Source organism: Phodopus roborovskii, unplaced genomic scaffold (genome assembly GCF_943737965.1).
Source record: "Phodopus roborovskii unplaced genomic scaffold, PHOROB, whole genome shotgun sequence".
In the NCBI taxonomy this organism is placed as follows: domain Eukaryota; kingdom Metazoa; phylum Chordata; class Mammalia; order Rodentia; family Cricetidae; genus Phodopus; species Phodopus roborovskii.
In genome coordinates this window covers 16258074-16283997 of record NW_026126418.1, presented here as the reverse complement: position 1 = coordinate 16283997, position 25924 = coordinate 16258074, and the positions used below count along the sequence as shown (strand labels likewise).

The 25924-nt window shown below is 42.0% G+C and overlaps 2 protein-coding genes across 2 annotated transcripts; one reads left to right on the top strand and one right to left on the bottom strand.

The window, feature by feature from the left end:
- Positions 1–45: 45 nt before the first annotated feature.
- Ddb2 (damage specific DNA binding protein 2) lies at positions 46–25924 on the bottom strand. The gene is made up of 10 exons (XM_051184211.1): positions 25610–25924; positions 24008–24144; positions 23334–23525; positions 6424–6569; positions 5130–5229; positions 4872–5049; positions 4466–4608; positions 871–1035; positions 685–730; positions 46–417 (listed from the first exon to the last, which is right to left on the bottom strand). Exons 1-10 carry the CDS (start codon positions 25734–25736, stop codon positions 374–376), a joined length of 1278 nt encoding a protein of 425 aa, XP_051040168.1. The 5' UTR covers positions 25737–25924; the 3' UTR covers positions 46–373.
- Positions 19233–19749, top strand: LOC127222249 (U1 small nuclear ribonucleoprotein C-like). Its single transcript, XM_051184212.1, has one exon. The coding sequence runs from the start codon at positions 19243–19245 to the stop codon at positions 19747–19749; it is 507 nt and encodes a 168-aa protein (XP_051040169.1). The 5' UTR covers positions 19233–19242.

Sequence of the window (25924 nt, the reverse complement as noted above, 5' to 3'; positions counted from 1 at the left end):
TCCAAGGAGCACTAGGTGTGCTCAGAAGCCCAGCTGGCTTTTGGGTTTTTAGTTGGTGTACAAAGGATATGCTTTTATTGGCCATGTCAAGATTGAACATAAATTTTAAAAAAGAAAAGTACCCTGGCTCTAGGATAAATTTGGCTCCAGGCTAAACATAGCAGGGACCCTTAAGGCAGTGATTTACTCTTAGTTTCTGGAGCAAAATCTAGAGCAGGAACATGCATGCCAGTATCTTAGTCGCACAGTATCCCATGCCACAAATGTCCCTACTTCAACCTTGAGAGTTGGGAACTTCTGGTCCCTTAACAAATAGCTGCCTCTTCTCACAGAACTTCTTCCCATTTGTGGGGTCCAGGTGTTCATGATCTCTCTATGACATGGCTTCCTCTTGCCTCCAGATGAGAATATGGTAACCTAGAAGAAACAAGAAGCCTGACTGACAACTGTTACTGGTTTCAGAGCTTGAGGCTATTGTGGGAAGCTAGCGGACTGGACAGTAACCTGACATTCTGACACTGTCATGACTAAAATAAAGCCAGATGGGTGATTTGGCCCAGGGACCACTGTCTCCCAGATATCTTTACTGCCTACTGCTAAGAGGCTAAGGTGAATTTAGCCTCTGCTGAAACCTAGGGATAGGGTCAGACTTAGACAGCTGGAGATACAGTTGTTTCTACTCACCCATAGCAGAGGCCAGTGTGTCCCCCATTGGATTGAACTCATTGAGCTGCAGAGGTAAGAATATCAGTGTGAAGTTGGGGGTGAAGGCAGTACTGAGGCAGAAGGGTACATGGGGATTAAGTCTCATCAGAAAGGTAGCTCCACTCCCTGCTTCCTCCCATCACTGTTTGAAGGTTCAAGTCTTACCGAAGTGATACCAGAATATCCTGGATCATAGAGCTGACACATCATCTTCCCTGAGCTTCCATCAAACACATCTATTGTCCTTAGTTCATAGGGAACACAACTTTTGAGGTTAGGATCTGGGTATCTGCCTACAACAATGAGGTTGTGCCGCGGATGCCAGGTTGCCTAGGAAATGGAGAGTTCAAGTCAGAATGTAAAGAGACATAGGAAGATGGCTCAGTCAGTAATGGGCTTCTGACACAGGCAGACCTGAGTTTGGATTCCCAGAACCCACATAAAAATCTTGTCATGATACATCTGTAATCCTAGCTGGGAGGTGGAGACAGGATACCTGGAACTTGCTAGCCATCTAGTCTAGCCAAATCGGTGAGTTCCAGGTTCAGTGAGAGACCCTGTTTCAAAAATAAGTGGGGAACAATTGAGGAAGACACCTGATGTCAACCTTTGGCCTCCACACACACAAAATATTGTTTGTTTGTTTTTTGAGACAGGATTTCTCTGGGTAGCAGCCCTCACTATTGTGGAACTTGCTCTGTAGACCAGGATGACCTTGAACTCAGAAGAGATCCTCCTGCCTCTGTCTCTCAAGTGCTGGGATTAAAGGTGTGCACCACCAACACCCTGCCAAAATATTCTTTAAGGGCTGCATATCCAGCTCTGTGGCAAAGCACTTACATAGCATACACAAGGTGTGGGTTTGATCCCAAAATCATGCATGCCCACATGCATACACACACACAGATATACACCAGCTGTAAGTAATATATATACACACATGTGTATATGTATGTGCATATTTCCCCATATTTTTTAAACCACTAATAGGCTAAGAACACAATACTGCATATAAGACAAACATGAGGGCTGGCTAGATGACCCAGCAGATGAAGGCATTTGACCCCAACCAAGCCTGATAAAACTGAGTTTGATCCCCTGGGCCTGTGTAGTGGGAGGGGAAAATAAGTGGGGTTTTAGTTTTTTGAGAGAGAGGGTTTCTCTGTAGCTTTAAAGCCTGTCTTAGAACTGGTTCTGTAGACCAGACTGGCCTTGAACTCACAGAGATCCTGCTTCTGCCTCCCAAGTGCTTGGATTAAAGGTGTGGGCCACCACTGACTGGCTTATGGCTTATATTTTATTTTTTGGATAGTGTCTTACTCCTTGTATTCCTGGCTATCCTAGATCTTGCTCTGTGGACCAGTATGACATTAAACTACTGGAATTAATGCATGTGCCTGTCAGGTGGTGGTGGCAGAGGCAGCACACACCTTCAATCCCAGCACTTGGGAGGCAGAAGCAGGTGGATCTCTGTGAGTTTGAGGCCATCCTGGTCTACAGAACTAGTTCTAGGACAGCCAGGGCTACATAGAAAAACAAACAAAAAGGGGAAAAAACAAAACAAAACAAAACAAACAAACAAAAAACCATCTGGAACTGAAATTACAGACAGTTGTGAGTTGAGGAATTGAACCCATTAAGAACAGCACATGCTCTTAATCACTAAGCCATCTCTCCAGCTCCTCTCCTGAATCTTCTTAAGGCCATACCAACTTGGGTGTTTTGTTTTGTTGTTGCTGTTTTGTTTGTTTTTTTTTTTTACAATTCTGGGGACTGAACCCAGGGTCTTGTACATGCTAACCAAGGGCTTTACCACTGAAAAACTCTCTGGCTCTTGACAAATGTTTTCACATCAGCTTTGTTAAGATTTTAACCTAAGAGATAAACCTGCAACAAAGAAAAAAGCCTCTAGTAAACAATACCAAATAGAATTTAGGCTCTGAAGTGACTCTACTACTAATCCTCCATACACACTTAACAAAGACTTGGGTGTAAAGTCCTAGTGGGAAGGGAGAAAGAAAAAAAAAACAAAAACAAAACATGCATTCCTTGGGTCACATTATTCAAGACAAATCTGGCAGTTATTGGTGAGACAGAATTAGATGGGCTTTTCCTAATTTGAAAACAGTTCTTGAATTTTTTGAGACAGGGGTTGTATTTTATAACCTCCCTCAACCTAAAGTGCTAGGTTTATAAGTGTGTGCTCCATGCATGGCTTCAAAGTAGTTTTGAAGGAAGAAAAACAAGATCAAAAGAAGAGGGAGAGACAACTGGACTGGGGAGACAACTCAGTGATTGAGAGTACTGGCTGCTCTTTCCGAGGACACAGGTTTCCTAGCACCTACAATGTCAGCTCACAACCGTTTGTAACTCCTGTTCCAGGGGATCCCATGCCATGTTCTGACATCTAGGGACATCAGGCATGCACATGGTATACAGACATACATGCATAGAAAACATCCAGCCATACGCATTAAATAAATAAATAATATTTAAGAATTGGTACATATAGTGGCTTCAAAGTAGTTGCCAAAAAAAAAAAAAAATCACAGGTAGACATTGGCATCACTGGACATGATGGGATAGATGAGGACAAGACAGTAATTGGCCTTGAACTCCTGGTCCTCGTGCTTCTACCACAGATTTTAGGATTACCAGTGTGTACAACTACACCTGATATTTTCATATGCCCTCCCCCTCCCCTAGGGCATTGTGCATGTTATATGCAAGTACTCTACCATTGAGCAATATCCCAAGAAAAATCCTTGTGTGTGTGAGTGTGTGTGCGTGCATGTGTATGTGTGTGTGTGTGTGTGTGTGAGAGAGAGAGAGAGAGAGAGAGAGAGAGAGAGAGAGAGAGAGAGAGAGAATCTCAATATGTAGTCCAGGCCTGGCTGGCTTGAACTGACATAAACCCACCTGCTTCTGCCTCCCAAGTGCTGAGATTAAAGGCATATGCCACAATACCTGGTTTCAAAAGAATTGTTTTGTTGTTGTTTGTTCATTCGTTTCTAGACAGTTCTCTGTGTACCCTTGGTTGTCCTGAAACACCTTCTGTAGACCAGGCTAGCCTTGAACTCATGGAGATCGCATGCCTTTGCTTTTTGATTTGAAATATGTGGGATACTAAGTTGTTTATTAAGTATTTACCAAGTGCTAGGCATGGTGTCCAGTGTTTTATGTATCCTGATTCATCCTCAAAAACCCCTATCAGTTAGATACTATTCTCTCTTACAGATGAAACAGAGGTCTAAATTGGGAACCTAAGGGTCTTATTTCTATTATTAGGAACACTGAAACCTGCAAGATAATCTAAGAAGGTTAGGTTGGTTTATGGGTTAGCTGCATACATGGGTAACTGAAACAGAGGGCAGAACAAAGGGTCAAGTTCATAGAAGATGTCCACAGTAGGATCAATGCTGGGCTGAAAAGCTTAGGAAATTAGCTTATCAGATATACTCAATGGGGTAGTTGGTGTGGATGGTCGTGTTTGTTTTTAATACAAAGCACTTGGGAGACAGAAGCAGGTGCTTTCTATTAGGTCAGGACTAGCCTGGTCTATGGAGCAAGTTCCAGGCCAGCCAGGAAAGAACTTACAGAAATGGGATATAAAGAGCAGATAGAGCCAAAGGACTAAAGGACTTTTTGTGTCAGGGAAAGACAATATTTGAGATTGCAGACTGCATATGTGACTCTCTCCCCAACTTGGAAAGATATGGCCCATTCCCATAATCACAGACCCCTTCCTCTTGCTACTCACCTTGATGGGTGTGAGATGCTGAAAGTGACGGTGTGGGTGGGAGATCAGGTTCAGGGGCCTGTCCCACTGGGAGGCAGAATAAACCCGAATCTCATTGTTCTGGTCAGTAGTCAGGAGTCGGGCTCCATCCGGGCTAAAACAGGCTGACAAAGTGAAAAGCCCTTACTTAAGCTGAAGGAATCCTAAGCCCCTGGTATCCTGACCTTCTGAAATCCCAGTCCCTCTAGGTAGGAGAGGTCAATCTGGACTATGAACAAAATAGTATAGAAACTCCACTGTCGAAGGAGTAGCCAGAGCCAGAAAGGGTCCTAGACATTAACTTACTAGATGTAAAGAGTATGGATTGAGCTGGGGGCTAGTACAACAAACAGGGTTCATAAGAAAGATGAGGTTTGGGATGTCACACCTGCATTGACAGCATGCCTGTGAGGCAGTGAGTAGAGGAAGCTGGTTTTTCCATTAATTTGGCGCAGGTCCCAGATTTTCACTGTTTGATCTACAGAGGCTGTGGCCAGAAGCCAATCACAGCAGGGATTCAGGGCCACATGGGCTACTTTCTTTTTGTGCAGTTTGAAATTCCAAAGCTGCGGAGAAAAGTCTGGATCAGGTGGAAACACAGAACAAACGGGGGCCGGGGGATGGGAGTGGGCCACATAGTACCCACCTGCTTGCCATCTGTGTGCAGCAGGATCACGTGTCCCACATTGTCTCCTGTGACCACCACTTGGCTCTTGGCAGAAACATCAAGACTGCAAAACCAGACCCTAGAGGGAGAGGGTGCTGTGAGACTGAGACAGGTCTGTCTAGCCACTGTCCCAGCTCCAGTATCTTAACAGGCATTCAATAAATATTCACGGAATCATGAGTCTTGCTATAAAGTTCTGGAAAAGGGCACTTAGCCTTGTCTACCATGCAGAAAGAAGCGGTGAGGGTGGCAGAACTCAGAAATTTGTTCAGTTATTGCTGGGCCCAGGATCTTCAGCTAGTCCCTGAAACAGCCAAACCTGCTTGCTCCCCACAGCCCAGGAGGCCTTATTTACTGTTCTCACACTCATTACTCTTCACTCTTAGGGCCAAAGGAGATAACAAACCAAACAGGAACTGTCCAGCTCGCTCCTCACAGATGGCTAGAAGCGAACATCTGCCCCCTCCTGAGCATTTAGGGAAAAATCGGATACAACCAGAAACCTTTCCTCTTGAAAGCTATGTGAGAATAAAGAGACTGAGAAGAGGCTGCTTCACCGGTCCTGATTCAAAGCCAGGAGAACTCTAAGTCTTGCCATCCCCTCTCTTGATGGGGTGCTTCTCAGTCTCATGGGGCAGCCCAGAACAACACTGCGGCTGGTTAGACCTACTGAACACCCTCACTCATCACTTACAGAACTGTGTCTCTGGCTAGAAACAAAGTGACTTGCATTTGTAATTTCTCCAGCTACTTGTTCAGAGAGGGTTCTTCTACCCATTAACATTTCCACCAAGGAAACAGTACGGCCATTACATTCCAGAAAATGGAACGCAATAAAATTGCGTTTCTTCTTTTCCTTTCTTTCTAAAACCTTAAACTCATAGTAACTTACCAGCCCCTGCCTCTCAGTGCTGGCATTGAAGGTGTGAGCCACCACACATGGGTCTACTCTGTAAATGCCCTTCTAAGCAAATGCCCTGTTGACTTATCCAGTGAAAGTAAAGGTCTAGTTCAATATGGACATTACTTACAGAAATGATTAAACCTTCCCTCAAAGCTAGAGCCGAGGATCCAAGACACTTTTTTAATGCAATGACCCACTAAGGCCAAAGTCAGAGCAGCCAATCTAAGGAAGAAAAGGAGTGGTACAAAGTGGCTAATACTCCTGTCTTCCCTGTGCCTGGCCTGAGTAAAAGAAATGGGCCTGAGTATGTCCTCTGCAGACTGCATCTAGAGCACAGAAGCCATTTCCCTTACTAGTTAAACTACTCACTTGCAAGAGTTTGAGCTGGTATAAACTTGGAGAATGTTGCCTTTCAAGTCCTGCAGCCTGGTTGTTCCCTCCATTGAGGAAGCAAAGAACTGATTGGGATTGAGATGGCTAAACTTCAGCCCAGTGATGCTTCCTCCAGCTCCAATCTAATATGAGGAAGGAAAAAGCCAGTGAGTGGTGATGGGCCACAAGTGAGGAACCAGGCCTGGGCACACAAACAGCACTAAGGCAAAAACACCGAGGTCAGCTTAGATATCTGATTTTAAGTACTCTTTACTTTTTAAGGCTTTATTTTGACTTTCATGTTTTCAATTAATAGGTAGTACACTAACTGGCTCAGTACATAGTTTTGTGAATTTCAACACACACAGACATTGAATAGCCTGCCCACCCCCAAATTAATATGCAGAAATATTCTATTAACCCCACAAAACAACTCCTTCATTCTCTCCTACTTTATCAAAATTTCCCCTTAAATTTAGTCCCTGGAAATCACAGTGTGCTCTTTTTTACAAGAGGGAGCTCAGAAAGTGGTGGGGTTTGGCGGGCAGGAAGCGATCTGTGATTCTACCTTCCAGACATTTCAGGCAGTGATGACACAATTGTGAAAGCCTGGAGGTACAGCAAGTGTTAGAGCATTTGCTAGCATGAGCAAGGCCCTGGGTTTGACCCCCCAACTATACATGCACGCTCCACAAATTAAAAAGGGCAAGGAATAACACCTGTGGCTTAACCTTATTAAGCACTTTTTATAGAGGCTAGAGAGATGGTTAGGTTAAGAGAACCTACTGCTGCTCTTCTAGAGAACTAGAATTCAGTTCCTTGCACCCACGTAGGACAGCTCAAATGACCTGTAACTCCAGGACTCCATGGGCACTCCCGTACACGTGGCATGCACTCATACAAATGCACTCATACAGATACACACAGACACATGAACACACATATACATATATTAATTTAAAAAAAACAGCCATAAGAGAACACGCCTTTAATCCCAGCACCCTATAGGCAGAGACAGGCAGATCTCTGTGAATTCAAGGTCTACCTGGTTTACATAGTGAGTTCCAGGACAACCAGGACTAACAGACTTTCTCAAATAAATAAAATAACAGATACAATAAGAGCTGAAGCTGGGTGGTGGCAGCACATGCTTTTAAGGAGGTGGAGGCAGGTGATTCTCTGAGTTTGAGACCAGCCTGGTCTACAGAGGGAGTTCCAGGACAGCCAGGGCTACACAGAAAAACTCTGTCTTGAAACTCCCCTTCCCCAAAAAAGAAAAAAAAAAAAAAGCTGATTATATATCAAGCACTGTTATAAAAATTTGGGACCTTCAGAAGATCCTTCTCTACTTCCTTCTTATATTGATACAATCTAGACTCTAAGCTTCAACAAGGTCACCAATATAATAGGCACTTAACTGACTTCTGACTGAACACACTGGCATGCTGGGTTTTTTGTTTGTTTGTTTGGCTTGGTTTTTGTTGTTTTTGGGGTTTTTGTTTGTTTGTTTTGTTTTTTAAGGTAGGGTCTCACAATGTAGCCCTGGCTGGCCTCACAGAGATCTGCCTATCTCTGCTTCGATTAAAATTAAAGGCATGCACCATAATTTCCAGCTGTAAGAACATTATAACCCAGTGTCCATTGTCTGCTAAGCCTGTGCTGCTAGTAAGACAACATACTGTTCCCACAGTTGGTCAGATTTCATTATTTCAAGACATCACCACTGCCCCCATCCCTCTCTCCTACCTGCTGAATGCCTCTTTATCCTATTTGGGCCCTGACTCTGTTCTTAAGCTACTATTCTAATACTACCTGTACTGACATCCATCCCAAATTTTTTTGTTTTTGAGACAGGATTTCTCTGTATTGATTTGGAGCCTGTTCTGGAACTTACTCTGTAGACCAGGCTGGCCTTGAACTCACAGAGATCCACCTGCCTCTGCCTCCTGAGTGCAGAGACTAAATGCGTGCGCCACCACTGCCCATCAAAAATAGATTTTAAAAAAAATTATTTACATTTGATTTTTTTAGGTGTGAGTGCTCTGTCTGCATGTATGCCTGCATGCCAGAAGAGGGCATCAGATCCCATTATAGATGGTTGTGAGCTTCCATGTGGTTACTGGGAATTGAATGCAAGACCTCTGAGGCATCTCTCCAGCCCAAAAATAATTTTTAAAAATATAATATATTCTGATTATGTCTTACTTTACCTCATCTTGTGCACTCTTGACCACAATGTAATGTAAGATGGTATAACCACTATTGAGAACAGTATAGAGGTTCCCAAAAAAATAGCATTAACATTTGATCTAGCAATCTCATTTCTCAAAGAGCTATATACACACCCATCTTCATTACATCATTCAAAATAGCTAAATGATGAAACCAATCCAATTACTATTCTATAAGAAAATATGGGACTGAAGCTGGAGAGATGGGTCAGCTGTAAAGAGCACTGGCTGCTCTTGCAGAGGACCTGGGTTCAATTTCCAGCATGCAAATGGTAGCTCACAACTATCTTTAATTCCAGTGCCAGGGGATTTGACACCCTCCCTGGCCCCTAAGGGCACTGTTCTCTCCCTCTCCCTCTCTCTCCCTCCCTCTCCCTCTGTCTCTCTCTTTCTCTCTCTCTCTCACACACACACCCTTAAAATGTGGGAATGTGGGGTCTGGAATGAAATATTATTCAGCCTCATCAGAGAAGGCCAGGCATGGTGGCACTCAGGAGGCCAAGCCAGGAGGACTGCAAGCTTAAGACCATTTGGGGCTAGTAAGATCCCACCCCACTCCACGCCCCCCCCTTTTTTTTCAAGACAGGGTTTCTCTGTTTAACAGCTCTGGCTGTCCTGAAACTCGCTTTGTAGACGGTACTGGACTTGAACTCACACAGATTTGCCTGCCTCTGACTCCCAAGTGCTTGGATTAAAGGCAAGTACCACCACACCTGCTGAGATTATCTTAAATGAAAATTAAAAAAAGAAAATGACAAGGATGTATGCCAGAGCCACATTATTTTCTAACATACTAGAGGTCTGTGTCAAAGAAAGAACAGGGTAAATAGTGCTAGAGTGGTAAAGAAAGAAATCAAACTTTCATAAAAAATGAGAAACTTTTGTCATGTGTAGGCAATAGTATTTATAGAGGGGAAATTACAATCTTGAGTTGCACTTTTTTATTATTACTTTATTATTATGTATATGAGTTATTTGTGTGCATGTACGTCTGTGTACCATGTGTGTTCCTGGAATCAATCCCCTGGAACTAGAGTTTTAGATGGCTGTGAGCCCCATGTGATAGCTGAGAATTGAACCCAAAACCTCTCTAAGAGCAGCCAGTGCTCTTAACTGCTGAGCCATTTCTCTAGCCCCACACTGAAACAAACAAAATCCCTTTAGATTTATTTTATGGGTGTTTTGCCTGCAGTCTATGCATGTATACCATGTACATACCTGATGGTCTTGGAAGTCAGAAAAGGGTGTTGACTTCCCTAGAACTAGAGTTATGGATAGTTGTGAGCCACCAAGTGGGAACTGGGAACAGAATCCAGATCTTCTACAGGAGCAACAAGTGCTCTTAAACTCTGAGCCATCTCTCTAGCCCATAGGAAAACCAAAATGTTTTAAAGGAAGTATTGTCAGGTGTTGTTGTGCACCCTATAACCCCAGCACTTGAGAGGCTAAGGCCTCTGCCACAGGTGAGATCAACTCAAGCTACATACTGAAACCTTATCAACAAAAAAGGAGGGAGGGATGGCTTGCTGCACAAGCATGAAAACCGATTTCAAAGGCACCTGCGTAAAAAGCCAGGATGATGTTCACTATAAACTAACACTGGAAGGCATATAAAACATCCTTGGAATTCACTGGCCAATCCTAATGGTTAAACTCCAGGGTACTAAGAGACTCTCTCTTGTAAAAATACAGTAGGGACAGCATGATGGCACAGCAGAAAAAAAGTGAGGTAAAGCCAAGCAAGTCTGATGACCTGTGTTTGATCCCTGGATTCCTTGTAGAAAATCTGGATGCTGGGGCACACAGCTGAAATCCCAGCATGCCTACAGCAAGGTGACATGCACTGCCTGCAGTCCATAAACAACAGATTGTCCTCTGACCTCCACCCATACACCACGGTGTGCCACGTATATGCCCACAATCAAATACACACAATAATAATAATGATACATTCAAATTAAAACTAAAACAAAAAAACCAAGGTGGACAGCTCCTAAAGATTGACACTTGAGTTTGCTATTTTGCCTACATACACACACATAAGACAGAGAGATATATTGATCAGCTGGAGTGTTATGGTGCATCCCTTTAACACCAGCACTTGGGAGGCTAGCGGATCACTATACTTCACTACAGTTCAAGGCCAGCCTGGTCTACATAGCATGTTTTAGGCTGGCCAACACTACAAAGTGAGACCCTATCTGAAACAAAACACAAAAAACACAGAGGATCTCACTACAAGCTCAAATGATATTCCTGCCTTTGCCTCCAGAGTAGCTGGGGTGATGGGCCTTACTTGGCCTGAGTAGGAAAATATTTAACTTTTGTGTGTACATGTGTGTACACATGTGTGTAGAAACCAGAGGTTCTTGTCTGTCATCTTCCTCTATTGCTCTCATCTTACATATTGAGGCAGGGTCTCTCACTTGAATCTAGAACTCATTATGTTCTGGGGATCTGTCTCTGCCTCCAATGACTGAATTATAGGCGGGATACAATGCCACCTGCTGGAGATTTGAACTCCTGTACTCATTACCCATTGTGCCATCTCACTAACCAGAGTAGGAAAAACATTTAAACCTTAAGATAAACTTCAACAATAAATGTAGATTTCTGCTTCTAACCATGTTGGTATCAGGAATCAAATAATCCTCATGCTTTACACAACTAGAAAAAATCAACAAAACATATGAAACAAGTTTTAAGGCCATGTGTAACAGATAAGAAAGGATGGAAAAGTAATGAGGCCAGTCTGCAACTGTGCCAGTTTACGGCTAGGGAGTATATCCAGGCTAGGGACAGAGGAAACAATAGCCTCCAAGTCTCAGTAAGATAGGCAGATAGACTATCAACGTGGCAGAGTGCTGGGAACACACTTCCCCATGTGTTTCTTCCAGTCGTTGGCTGAATATTAACGTGCAAACGTATGTGAGGAGATTACACAAAGTTAGAGGAAATAAAAACACCAGAAATTAGTTGGAGAATATCTTCAAAACAATCTATAATCTCATCATTCAATTAAAAGGGTTGGATTTTGTTTTGTTGAGGTGGGTTTTTACTATCCAGCCCAGCCTAGCCCACCTCTATCCTCCTGTCTTTGCTTCCTAAGTGCTGGGATTATAGACTGTGAAATGACACTATAACCAACTTAAAAACATTCTTAATATACAGGTTATCCACTAGGTATATTAACCACACTTCAGGGCAGGCCTCATGTCCAGGAGTAGGTGGCCAACACAGAATGAACTAAGTGACATTTTTGTAGACTTTGTGTCTCCTTTTGATTTGATTGGCTTTCTTTTTACTTGGTTTGTTTGGTTTTGGTTTTGGTTTTCAAGACAGGGTTTCTTTGTGTAACCATCCTGGCTGTCCTGGAACTTGCTTTGTATTCCAGATTGGCCTTGAACTCACAGGGATCCACCTGCCTGTGTCTCCCAAATGCTGGGAGTCACTCTGTTGGCCTTGAACTCACAAAATTTTGCCTATCTCTGTCTCCTAAATGCTAGATTAAAGGCATGTACCACTATGCCTGGCTATCTGGACTTTTTCATCCTTGTTATTTGTCTTTTGCTTATTTATTTTTCCATTTTTTTGGTGTTTTTTGTGTATGTTTTTTTGTGGGGGGAGTTGTTTCTTCTTAAAGAAAAAAAGAAAAAGAGAAACAAACTCATGTAGGTAGAGAGGTGGAGAGAATTGGGGAGAAACTGAGGGAAGAGAAAAACAACAAAATACATTGAATAAAATATTTTTTTCCAAATAAATAAGTTCAGGCATGATGACACACCTTTAATCTCAACACAGGGGACAGAGGCAGGCAGATGGGGAAAGGAGTAGAAAGGGAAGAACAAGGAGGAGAAAAAGAAAAGGAGGAAGAAGCTATTGGAAGAAAAGTGGCCTGGAAACTGCCACATTTGGTGACAACTATAAACCCAGAGGTTGTAGCTCAGTGACTGCAAGCAGAAGAACTTGGAAAATTAAGAACATCTTTTGTTTGTCTTGTTTTTATTTATTAATTATTATTATTATTTTGGTGTTTTGAGACAGGGTCTCTTTGTGGCTTTGGAGGTTGTTCTGGAACTTGCTCTGCAGACCAGGCTGGCCTCGAACTCACAGAGATCCACCTGCCTCTGCCTCCCCAGTGCTGGGATTAAAGGTGTGTCCCACCACTGCCTGGCATTTTGGTTGTTGGTTTCTTCCTTTCTTCCTTACATCCTTCCTTCCTTCCTTCCTTCCTTTCTTTCTTTCTTTTTTAAAAAGATATATTTGTTTTACTTTTATTTTGTGTCTGGGTATTTTGGTTGCATGTGTCTATGCACCACCTGCATGCAGTGCCTTTAGAGACCAGGAGAGGGCATTGGATCCCCTGGAACTGGAGTTACAGAAGGTTATAAGCCACCATGTGGGTCCTGGGAATTGAACCAGGGTCCTCTGGAAGAGCAGCCAGTGCTCTTAATCATAGAGCCATCTCTCCATCCCCCAATTTTATTTTATTTGAGACAGGGTTTCTCTGTGTAGTTCTGGCTGTCCTGGAGCTTTCTGTATAGATTGTATAGAATTTGAGGCTGGCCTCAAACTCAGAGATTTTCCTGCCTCTAACTCCCGAGTTCTGGGATAAAGGCTTGCATCACCACCACTGACTTCCTTTTATTTTATTTTACTTTATTTTTAAAGGCAGGGTTTCATGTAGCCAGGTTGGCCTCTAAATCAGTCTGTAGACTGAGGCTGGCCATAAACTCCTCTCAAGTGCAGGGATTGCAGGAGGATGCCACCATGCATGGGTTACATGAGAATTATTTTTAAGGGAGCCAGAAAAAAAATATTCATATAGAGATATTTTATAAGAATGGTAGCAAACTTCTCATTAGAAAGTATCTGTGAAGGAGCTGGAGATGACTCAGCAGTTAAATGCTCTTGAAGAGAACCTGAGTTTGGTTTTCAGCACAACCTCCTGCATGTAACTCACTCTAGGGAATCTGATGCCTTCTGGACTCTGAGAGCACCTGCACTCATATATACATATATACCCACATACAAACACACATACTTACACATAATTTTAAAATGAAATAGTAAAAGAAAGTACTGAAAGAAAAATGAACCAACAACACATTGTGCAACATAAACATATCAATTTTTTATTTGTCAATTAAAATGTAATGTTAGGGCTGATGAGACAAGACAGCTCAGTAGATAAAGGCACTTGCTGCCAAAGACTGATGATGTGAGTTCAATCCCCAGACCCTACATGGTAGAGAAAACCAACTCCCACAAGTTGCTCTCTGATTAGAGAAAAGTAAAGGTAAAAAATTTAACTGATTATCTAAAAATTATGATCTAGAATTCTATATATAGTAATAATAATAATAAACCTTCCTTTAAAATATAGCAAAATTCTCTTTTAGGCAAATAGGAATGGAAAGATTTCATCACCAACTAATCATCTATATTACAGAAAATAATAAAGGACTTTCTTCAGACAGAGGAAGGGTAAAGTGAGAAATCCACAGATGTCTGGAAGAAGATGGGATGAAATGGGAGTCACACACTCATGAATACAGTGGGAAGTGACACTGTTACCTCTCCGTCCACCAGGAAAGGATAGGGAAAGGGCTGGATTAGGTTACAAACACATCAGGAAGCCTTCCACTTCTGAGAGAGAGAGAGGGAGAGAGAGAGCCAGACAGACAGACATGGGGTAGGGGTGGGGGAGGAGGTTAGAACCTCCCCACCTCATTTCTTATCTGGTCACATATAGGAGAAAACCATGTCCAAAGGGCTAGTCACCCTAAATGTCATTGGCTAAACATATTGAGCTCCCACCATCTTTCCTTTTTTTCTAATTAAGAAGCTTCCAATCCTAACATAAAACTATATACAATAAGAACAACTATTAAGTAGTGTCCAGAAGAAAAAAAAAAAGGTAATAACACAAACAAAAATGAAACTACAATCAACAAGAACATCAAGCAAGAAATACATTCTAAATGTCTAGACAAATGGTAATTGGCAAATTATAGAGATTACTCCAATAGCTGTCCTATCCTGAAGAGTCCATGTCTTATACCTAATATGGCCTTAGCTAAGGTATGAGAGGATTTTAACTATAGCTATCTAGTCTTCAATCCCATCAAAGACCTAAGAAGTAATATTACCTGAATAAGCAGGAAGTGCAAGCAAGCAACTTGTAACACTCTAGAAATGACAGACACCTGGCTGCCTGGACACACCCAAAGTTTCTCTGCAACCGTTGGGGCATCCAACTTTGGCTATAGGCCTAGAATATCTAACAGATAGTTTTCAGAAGCAGGAAAATTTGAAAGACTGTCCTATCCTGTCTTGGCAAGATTCCATGTATCCTGTTTGTCTGGATTAGACAGCATGCTTACTGTCAACAGTTGAGGCAAGGGCAGTTTTTTGCCCAATAGGCCACTTTTGCCAAGAAGAAAACAAGCTCCATATGGAATGTCTTCAGTGCCCATCATTCTCTCAGGAGTAGATTAGTGCTGCCAGGAGGAGTCCTGTCTCACATCAACAAAATTCTAAGTTATTAAAACATTTAAATGCCATATTCTGTAAATCTTTGGAGTGTTTGAAGTTTACTATCTATATGGGATACATCTTTTGTACATCTAGAAAACCTAACTAACTACAAGAATTACAAATATGGGTGACTATTAACCTATAGTTCTTTTTTTTTTTAAACCTGTCCTTTTTTTTTTTTTTTTTTTTTAAGTTTTTCAAGACAAGGTTTCTCTGTGTAACAGCTCTTTGGCTGTCCTGGAACTCATTCTGTAGATCAGGCTGACCTTGAACTCACAGAGATCCAGCTGCCTTTGCCTTCCAAGTGCTAGGACTAAAGGCTCGTGCCACTACCACCCAAACCTGTAATTCTTAATAACCTATATAGCTTAAAGACTAAAGTTTCACATTATAAAAATAAACAATCTGCAAACAGATGTACAGTATAAAGACAATGATCTTGAAATTGTGACAATAAGCCAGGCGTTGGTGGCGCACACCTTTAGTCCCAACACTCGGGAGGCATGAGTTTGAGGCCAGCCTGGTCTACAGAGTGAGTTCCAGGACAGGTTCCAAAGCCACAGAGAAACCCTGTCTCGAAAAAACAAAAACATGAAATTGTGACAATATATAAAAAAATCTCAACCAGAAGTAGAAACACATAGTGCAATATGACAAAAGTAACTTTAGTTTGCATCAGTATACAAAATATTCAAAAAAGGAGTAGAAACATATATGTATGGTATTTGTATTTTGAAACTAGGTGTCTCTGTATAGTTCAAGCTGGTCTTGAACCAACAGTCCTGAGGCCAACTATAGAGGGGGAATCTTTTACAGGTGTGCAGGGGTGATGGGGCATTGAATCACAGGTCTTGTATATGCTAAGCTACTCTTACTAAGCTACAATCCAGCCTCCACTGTTTAATAATGTACATTTTTTTAGACTGGTTTGTTTTATTTTCATGCATATGAGTGCTTTGTCTACATGAACGTATGTGTACCACATGCATCCTGGTGACAGGAGATCAGAAGGGGTTGGATTCCCACACTATAGTTGGCTTAGGACTGTTGGTTCAATTCCAGCTTGAGCTATAAGAGACACCTGGTCTCAAGAACATATATAAAAGATTTCCACACTAAACCCAGCCATTCCAGTCCAAAGTAGTTACTAAAGAAAAGAAATATTTCCATATAAATACTATACGTGAATATTCATTCATAGCACTTTTGTTTGTATAATAAAAAACTGAAAAAATATAAACATTCTTCAATAGATAATGGACAAATTATAATGTATTATAATGAAACATTACTCAGGAAGGAAAAGAAAAAATATGGACACATATAAAAATGTAGATGCATCTCAAATAGAGTAAAAACAGCTAAACCAAAAAATCAAGAGCATATTTTCTATGACTATCTAAGAAATTTCAGCTGGGCACAGTGGCATACACCTTTAAATTCCAGCACTCAGGAGGCAGAGGCAGGTGGATCTGAGTTCAAGGCCAGCCTGGTCTACAGAGAGCTAGTTCCAGGACAGCCAGAACTACATAGAGAGACTCTGTCTTGAAAAAACAAAAAATAAGAAATTTCAAGAAAATATAAATTAATCTATAGGGATAGAAAGACAGGAGCAGGAATAGAAAAAAATGGATTTAATATTAGTTTTTTGGGGGGGGATTTGTTGTTGTTGTTATCTTTTTTTTTTTTCTTTTTGAGATAAAGTCCATTATGTAGCTCTGAACTTGTTACCACCACCCTAGCCACATTGGTGAACTCCTGGTTCAGTGAAAGACTATGCCTCAAAAATTAAAGTGGAGAGTGACTGAGGAAGACACCCAAGGGTGACTTCCAGCTTCCACACATATGTGAGTGAGCATCCATATGCATGTGTATGTATATGCACATACACATGCATACACACACACACACACACACACACACACACACACACACACACACACATGAAATAGTACCAATTCTACCGATTCTAGAAAACTAACGCAGAGAGAGTACTTCCCAACTCATTTTATGAGGTCAGCATTACACTGATACTAAAACAAAAGGCACTGACAAGAAGAAGAGGAGGAGGAGAAGAGGAGGAGGAAGAAGAAAAAGAAACAGGAAGGAAGGAAGGAAAGAAGGAAGGAAGGAAGGAAATTAAAATTACAGAGCCAGGTATGATGACACATGCTTGCAATCCCAGGTGAAGCAGGAAGGATCAGAAGTCCAAGGTCATCCTTACACAGTGAGTTCAAGGCCAACCTGGGTACTAGTGTAGTATGACATTCTGGGGAAATATGTGACATAATAAGTTAACCACAACATTCTATGATAGAATATATATGTGCTAATACTAGAAGAAATGAATGGATGTGTATAATAGTGTATATTCGTACAAAAAAATGTTCAAAATGGAGATTTTGGGTATTTACTCAAATCTTTAAACTTCTATTACCTAAATTTTAAAATGGATATAAGTTTTACAAGAATACATGGAAGATTTCTTTATTTTGAAAATGTAATGGATAGTTCCTCACAAGGTGTTTGAAAGATATTAAGATCAGAGCCAAGATCACTGAAGTGACTGCAATTACCCTGTAACTGTTCTCAAGTCAACTTTCTGCCAGCATCTGGGGAGTAAACAAACACCAGTGTACCTTTTCTCTTCTCCAAGCTAGCTCCCTGTGATGCACAAATGCTCAAAGCAACCTCCATGGCAGTGTAAGGAAACTTTAGTTTTATGCACATACAATAATATATATGTATAATATGTATAATAAAAGGTGATACAGGGGACTAGGGGGTGCGGCTCAGGGATAGAGGTATGCTTAGCATATGTGGAGCTCTTCAACACCCTCTTCTACAAAAAGAAAAAAAAAAAGTGGGGGAGGAGTGTGTGGAAACAAAGGCAGGCTCAGTCTGGCACAAGCTCAAAGCAGCTGTCAGTCTCCTTTTAGTCAGGATGCTGTTCCCTAGAATATTTTAGACTTACTATTTATCACCTCCAGGCATAACCACATTTCTGTATTCACATGTCCTTGATTCCTGGGAGGAAAAGTCTCCTGCCAGAACTCTTTGTTCTGGCTTAAATTTAAATTTCCCCTTCTTTGTTACCTACTCCTTGAGAGGGCAAGAGATCTGCATAACCTTTCCTCAGCACTCCTGGCTATCTTTCTTCTAAATTCTCTACTTGTCTCCTTGACACCAGTTTCAGATCTTGACTCCTGATCTACCACACCTGTCCATGCTGGCCTCCCTGATGAGCTGCTTCCTAACGCCTCCATTTAAAGAAGCCTCATCTGGGATACAACTTCACCTAGTCCAATTCTAAACGAGTTGGAGAAATGGTTAAGCTAGAATGTAAGCAAGTTCAGATGCATGCTTTATCTTATTTAGCCACAAAAATTATTTAAGATCGCTGAAGACTAGTTACCTAATGCCAATATTAAGCTACACACAGTGAGCTAGTCCAAGCCTCAGCTATTTAGGAATCACTTGAACCTAGAAGTTTAACACCAGCCAGTGCAACATATTGAGACCTTGTCTCAAAAAATAAAATAAAGTGGTTACTAAGGAATTTTTTTATATGTATTTGAAGATAATTAAAGACAATTTTAAAGCTGGGCAAATGCCTTTAATCCCAGCACTCAGGAAGCAGAGCCAGGTGGATCTCAATGAGTTCGAGGCCAGCCTGTTTACAGAGTAAGTTCTAGGACATCCAGGACTGTTAGACAAAGAAACCTCGTCTTGAAAAAGCAAACCCACAAACAAACACAATTCTAAAAATGGTACTTTGATATTACATCCACTTTGAAACTTTTTAAAATTAGAAGGTAGGAAGAGGAGGGGATTCAAGGCCAGTGTAGACTACTAGCAGATCTGACCTCAAATAGTAATAGCTGGGCATGACAGTACATGCCTTTAATTCCACCACTCTGAACACAGAGGCAGGTGGATCTCTGTGAGTTTTAGGCTAGCCTGGTCTATATAACAAGTTTCAAGCCATCAAGGACTACATAGTAAGACCCTGACTTAAAAAAAAGAAAGAAAGAAAAGAAAATCCATGGTAGCCAAAGGCCTGTGGAGCAACATGCCTAAGTTTTATTGTGACTACTGTGATACGTATCTTACCCATGATTCTCCATCTGTGAGGAAGACACCACACTGCAGAGGTTGGAAACACAAAGAGTATGTGAAAGACTATTATCAGAAATGGATGGAAAAGCAGGTCCAGAGCCTGACTGACAAAACAATGGCTGCATTTCAACAAGGAAAGGCCCCTCCAGCTCCATTCTCTGCTTCTCTTCATGCCGGGTCCACGAACCTACGTCCCCACAGTCTCCCGGGTCCTCCTTATCCTGGAATGATGCATGCACCCCACATGAGAGGCCCTCCCATGATGCCAATGATGCCCCCCACTGCTCCTGGGATGATGCCTGTAGGACCTGCTTCTGGAATGAGACCACCCATGGGTAGTCACATACCCATGATGCCTGCGCCTCCAATGATGAGACCTCCTGCTTGTCCTATGATGGTGCCCACTCGGCCTGGCATGGCTCGAGACAGATAAAAGCAGAAAGGCTCTCTATCAGTTTTGTATTTCTTATTTTGTTTCACCAGGAGGTCACAGTGCTGAGCCTGAGTGTTTTCTAGCTGCATGACAAGGAAGGCTTCCCTCTTCCTAACAGAGAATAGTTTTGGAGGGGAAAAGTGGGGTAAAAAAGTGTATTTCTCACTTATATTGTGAAAAATAAAAATAAAATTGTCAGCTGTTTTAGTTTAAAAGAAAAAAGAAAAAGAAAATTCAAACCAAATAAACAAAACAAAAACTATACAGCACATATAGATACCTTATATCCAGGCTTTATTTGAAAAAGGAAAAAAAAATCATATCCAAAAATTCAGGACCTACATTTTTGCATTTAAATAGTCTCTTTACTACTAATAATATACTCCCCATTCCCAACCTATTTGACTTCTTGAGGACTATGGAGTTTTTTTTATTTATTTTTTTAACTTAAGTTCTAAAATTAGAAAGTCACTCTTTATATTACAACTCTCCAATGTTAGCTACCAGCCAGAAAAGGTAAATGTCCTAGAGAGCCAATATTTCAGCAACTAAAGATAAACCTTAGCATCTTAGACTATTCCTAAGTGGACTGGTGAGCATGGTAGCACACATCAATAATTCCACACTTGAGAGATGGATACAGGAGAACCATCAGGAATTCAAAGTCATCTTTAGCTACATAGGAAGTTCAAGGCCAGCCTGAGCTAAAATGAGACCCCTTATTCCAACAAATCAAATAGCCAGGTAGGGTGACACATACCTTTAACTCCAGTACTCATGAAAAGGAAGTAGGCAATCTCAGTGAGTTCAAGGCCAGCCTGTTCTAAATAGAAAGTTCCAGGCCAGCTGGAGCTACACAGTAAAACCTTGTCTCAAAACAAACAAAACCCCAAATGGGCTAGGCAGTAGTGGGGCACATCTTTAATCCCAGCACTTGGGAGGCAGAGGCAGGAGGATTTCTGAGTTAGAGGCTAGCCTGATCTACAGAGATACTTCCAGGACAAGCTCAAAAGCTACAGAGAAACTCTGTCACAAAAAAATAAATAAGATAAACAAATAAAACAAAAACAAACAAACAACAACAAAAACCCCCAAATGGAACCAAACAAATACAAAGTAAACAATAAAAACTTAAGATGTAATTTTGTGGTAGAAGGCTTGCCTTTGAGTCCTAACAATAAAAGCAAGGGCAGGTGGTGAAACAATAAAACACCTAAAAACTACACCTAATCTTCAAGTTTTGCAGGACATCTGACAGCACCATACCTTTCCTCATTCTCTGATTTGTTTTTGTTTTTTGAGACAGGGTTTCTCTGTGTAGCTTTGCAGACCAGGCTGATCTAGAACTCAGAGAGATTGCATGCCTCTCCCTCCTGAATGCTGGACTAAAGGCATGCACCACCACTGCCTGGCTCTCTCCTGATTATTTAACTATTGTTCTTCAGTCATCCATGAAGCCTTCATCATCATCTCTAACTCACAGGGGCTCTTCTTTTGTGTTCTAGAACATTTGGCATTGGCTTTGATAGTTGTTTTATATCCCTTTGTATAGCTGTACTTCAAGCCCCTCATTCATTCAACAAATACAAAGCAGCTGTTCTAGGCCAAAGGCTGTTCTAGGCCCTGAGAATATGGTGATTAAGCAGAAAGATGAGGTCCCTGCCATCATGATTATTTTCCAATGGGCAGAGATAGGGAAATACATTATTTCAAATACTGATAAATTTTTGGGGGACATGTTAAGCAGGGCAGTTATCTGGGAATGATTGGGTGGGGTGGAGGCTACTTCCTCTTTAACTAGGCAAATCAAGCCAGGGCAGTGGTGTATGCCTTTCACACCAGCACTCTTGAGGCAAAGGCAGATGGATCTTTGTGAATTCAAGGCAAACTTGGTCTACATAGTTCTAGGCCAGCCAAAGCTATAATAACAAAACCCTGTTTCAAAAATAAATAACTGAATAATTAAAAGGCAGATTAGGAGCTAGAGGGATGGCTGGGCTGTTTAACAGCACTTGCTGCTATTGCAGAAGACCCAGGTTTGGTTCTTGGCACTCATACAGCAGCCCACAGCCATCTATAACTCCAGTTCCAAAGAATCTGATGCCCACTTCTGGCCTCTGAAGGCACCAGGTATTCATATGGTACACATACATATATGCAGGAAAGCATTCATACACAAAAATAATAAGTAAATATTTTAAAAAGTAAAGGGCAGATTAAGCGGAGACTTGAACTATAAGTGGGAGCCAGTCACAAAAAAACTATAGTAAAGTAACCCCAGCCAAAGAGAAAAACAAGAGGAACAGAAGTAGGTGGTACACCTGAACCACAGGAAGTGCCATGAGCTGTGCTCACCCCACCAAGGCTCATTTTTTGAAGGTCTGATTTCCAGCTGATGGCACTGAAAGGTACCTACATCATGAGGAGGCTAACTGCATAACTGCTTGAATTTACTAATGGGTTTCTACAGGGACAGTTGACCAGAACTCATAGACTCCAGACCCATAGCTAAGAAGCCTGCATTGGACCAACCTAGGCCCTCTGCATGTGGGTGACAGTTGTATAGCTTGGTCTATTTGTGGGGCCCCTAGCAGTGGGACCAGGATCTATCCCTGGTACATGAGCTGGCTTTCTAGAACCTATTCCCTGTGGTGGGACATCTCCTCAGCCTTGATGCAGCAGGGAGGAGCTTAGTCCTGCCTCAATCTGATATGCCATGCTTTGCTGACTCCCACGGGAGGTCTTATCCTTTCTGAGGAGAGGATATGGAGGGTGGTGTAGAAAGGAGGTGGGGGGGGGTGAGAACAGGAGGAGAGGAGGGAAGGGAAACTATGGTTGGTATATAAAATAAATTTTAAAATCTTACAAAAACTTGGCTAACGAAAAAAATTATCGATGGGTTTCAAACTAAATGGGCTAGTAGAACATGGGGTCTGGTTGGAGGAAGCAGGCCACTGGGGGACATACATTTCAAGGGCATCACTTACCTCAGACAATTACAATCTATGTCTCTCTGCTTCCTGACTGTTGAGATGAGCATCTCTGCTCTACAATACTCTTCTACCATGATGCTCAGATGCCCAGATAAACTAAAGCCATCAAGCATGGAATGAAACCTCCACAACTGTCTTTTTCCCTTTAAGTCATTTCTCTCAGGTACTGTTAGAGTAATGAAAAACTAACACAGGAAAGACAGGCAAAATGAGATTAAGTTAGAAGGGATACAAAAGGGCATGGCTGAGGCAGGCAGATCTCTGTGAATTCCAGACAAGTCTGGTCTACATAGTGCTTCTCGGGCCAGTCAGTGCTACATAGTGAAACTCTATCTCAAAAAAAGATTAGGAAGAAGAAAAAGAGGAGGAGGAAGAAGGAATACAGACTGTATGAATGATTAGTCTATACATTTTAATATTTTAAAGGCCAGCATTCAAAACATATTTGAGTTTTGTTACCATTTATAAGCTTAAAAACACCCACTCATTTTTGCTTTCAATCAACCATCTTGCTCCTAGGTATCAACATTCCTTCCATTCCTCCAATAAACAGTTTTAGAGTGCAACCATCTGGCAACTGGAACCACTTACCCCTTTAATGAAGACAGGTTTGTCCTTTATGTCAAAGTTCCAGATCATGATGTCTCCCCCTTTGGAGCCCACAGCCAGGGTACTGGGATGAGTCGGGTGCCATGCCAAGGATGTAGTCCTTCTGTCAAAGGGGGCAGCTTTTTGGAATACCCGGTAAGAAGCCAGAGAGTGCAAAAAGGATTTCTGGAGACCCTAATACAAAGAAAATAGAATGAATCTGAACTCAATGAATTAAAATTCATGTCAGGATTCAGAAGGTACATTTCTGTGAGAATGAAGCCAGCCAGGTCTACATCCAGAGATCCAGGCAAGTCAAGGCTACATAGTGAGATCTTGTCTCAAAAACATAAATAAAAATTAAATTCAAGTCCTGGGTAAACTTTGACTCTCTGGCTCCTTCATGGATAAGCATTAATATTAAGTCCTTCCCTAGCCTTATGCTATGGAATATCTGCAATGCATGTGAGCTGATTCTAGAAACAAGAGGGCAGAATGTATTCCAGCTGGGATGTTTACAGGGTAAAACTTTTTCTCCTTGACTGAGTATTCAGTAGGCCAGTCATCATAGCTGGATGACCTGACCATTTTGCCAATCTGCTGAAACAATTTATTATCTAGTGAGAGCCTGCAATAGTTGAAAACCTTTGAGCACCTCAGGCAGGAAAACATCTCACCTGCTGTAGTGATGGCCAGCTGCCTTTGCCCAACTTATGCTGGTAAAGATCCCTGATGATGCTGCTACTCCGTGGAGGGATCTGCAGGCTAGACAACTCTGCCAAAAGGCAGCACGACTGACATTTCCTGCTAGAAACTGCCAAGAAAGAACACATACATGTTTTCCTCTCCACAATCTCAGGAAAGGTTTTTCACCTGAAACCCTTTGCTATTTCATTCTGTACAGCCAGTCCATCTCATCATTTCCTAAAAGCCTTTCCATGCACTTTTGAGTCTCACTCAACCCAAGAAAGAAATAATAACCCTTCCCCTAAACACTCCTCCAAATTCTATTACACTTTTGTTTGTTTGTTTGATTTTCGAGACAGGGTTTTGCTGTGTAGCTTTGGAGCCTATCCTGGAACTCTCTCTGTAGACCAGGCTGGCCTTGAACTCACAGAGATCCACCTGCCCCTGCCTCCCGAGTGACCAAAGGCATGGGCCACTACCATCAGGCCCAAACAGTAATTCTGAAGTGAACCTAGAAATGACCTTGCAGAGTTCCTTAAAGCTGAAATAAAGAGATACACAATGAAGTATACTGCAGACTTTTCTTGTGTGGAATGACATAATTAGTAGGTGTTGAGGGACAATCTTAGAAATCACATCCCAAAATTTCTAGGATAGCATAGAAACAATTGCTTAGGAAAGACGTTTGTTTAATCTTGCACTAAAACAATGCAAGAAATATCCGAATATGGTGGTGCATAACTGTAATCCTAGCACTCAGAAGGCTGTAGCAGAAACAGTTTGAATTTGAGGCCAGCTTGGGCTACACAGCAAGACTCCGTATTTAAAAACAAACAAAAAAGTAATAATAATATAAAAAGCAACTATTACTTAAGGGGAAACAAGAAGGATCCAGTAGAGTTTAGAAAAGCTCTAAAATTGACTAGGTTGCTTCCTAGGATGGGGAGGTAGATCAGAGTATAATAAGAATAAAGCAATTCTGAAGCACCGAACCCTATTAGTGAACCCAGTCTTGTAGCTCCTTTCTCTTGACAACTTTCCTTTCTTCTGACGGATAAAAACCCCTCCATCATCAACTCTGAGCATTCCTACAGGCTCCAGGTTCAAGCCCTGGTAAACCTCTGGGAATAAGCTTCCTGAAGAAATGAGGGAGGGGATTTCAGACTCTCTGCTGAAACACTGACTGGAAATTCAGCAACCGCGGGTCTAAGAAAGGTAGGTAGGATTACTTTGAAACCGTCTATGTGTAAAACTTCTGGGATAAAGAAGAGACGTGGGGACTGTGGCTCTATAGTGATGGAGCTCATCTGCTTCTTCCTGTCATCTGGAGTGGAGGTGGGGGGCGGTTAAACTTAAACTCTCTGGTGTCAATGAACTGGTAATATGAAGAGTACAGCTCAGTGGTAAACCACCCTCTTTGCGTACTTGAAGCCTGGATTCGAACTCCAGACCTCCCAAATAAAATCACAGCCTGAGGAGACAGGGACCAGAAACTGTTCAGGACCCTAGGCATAGCACCCCCACCCCAACTTCGGCCTCTGGCGTGAGCACCCTGAACCACCGGAAAGCGAAGGCAGCAGCGCAGGCCGTACCGGGACCCTGTGCACGCAGCTTCTTCGCTTCGGGCTCCAGCTCCTGAGGACTTCTGCGGCTTTTGCTCTTGAGGAGCAGCGCAGCGTCGGGGGACTTCTGGGTTTCTGGGCATTTCTTGGGAGCCATGGCGTACTCCGTGAAGAGATACCAAGCCCAAAGGCAAAATAACGAAGCGAGAACTAATAAAGCCTCTGAGGAGAGAACAGGAAGAGACAGCGCCGACGCAGGTAGCTCTGGGCCAAGGCAACTTCGCGCCAAACGCTCCTAGGGCAGCTTTACTTTTAGCCTCGCCCCGCCTCCTCAGGACAGCCCCG

What these genes read in the sequence shown, in the direction of transcription:
- LOC127222249 (XM_051184212.1), top strand. Translation starts at nt 19,243, where the DNA reads ATGGTAGCCAAAGGCCTGTGGAGCAACATGCCTAAGTTTTATTGTGAC.
- Ddb2 (XM_051184211.1), bottom strand. Translation starts at nt 25,736, where the DNA reads ATGGCTCCCAAGAAATGCCCAGAAACCCAGAAGTCCCCCGACGCTGCG. An exon ending in GCTGGCCATCACTACAGCAG is followed by an intron (nt 23,526 to 24,007) that starts GTGAGATGTTTT and finishes TCTTTGTATTAG; the next exon opens with GGTCTCCAGAAATCCTTTTT. An exon ending in CAGGCATGCTGTCAATGCAG is followed by an intron (nt 4,609 to 4,871) that starts GTGTGACATCCC and finishes TCACTTTGTCAG; the next exon opens with CCTGTTTTAGCCCGGATGGA.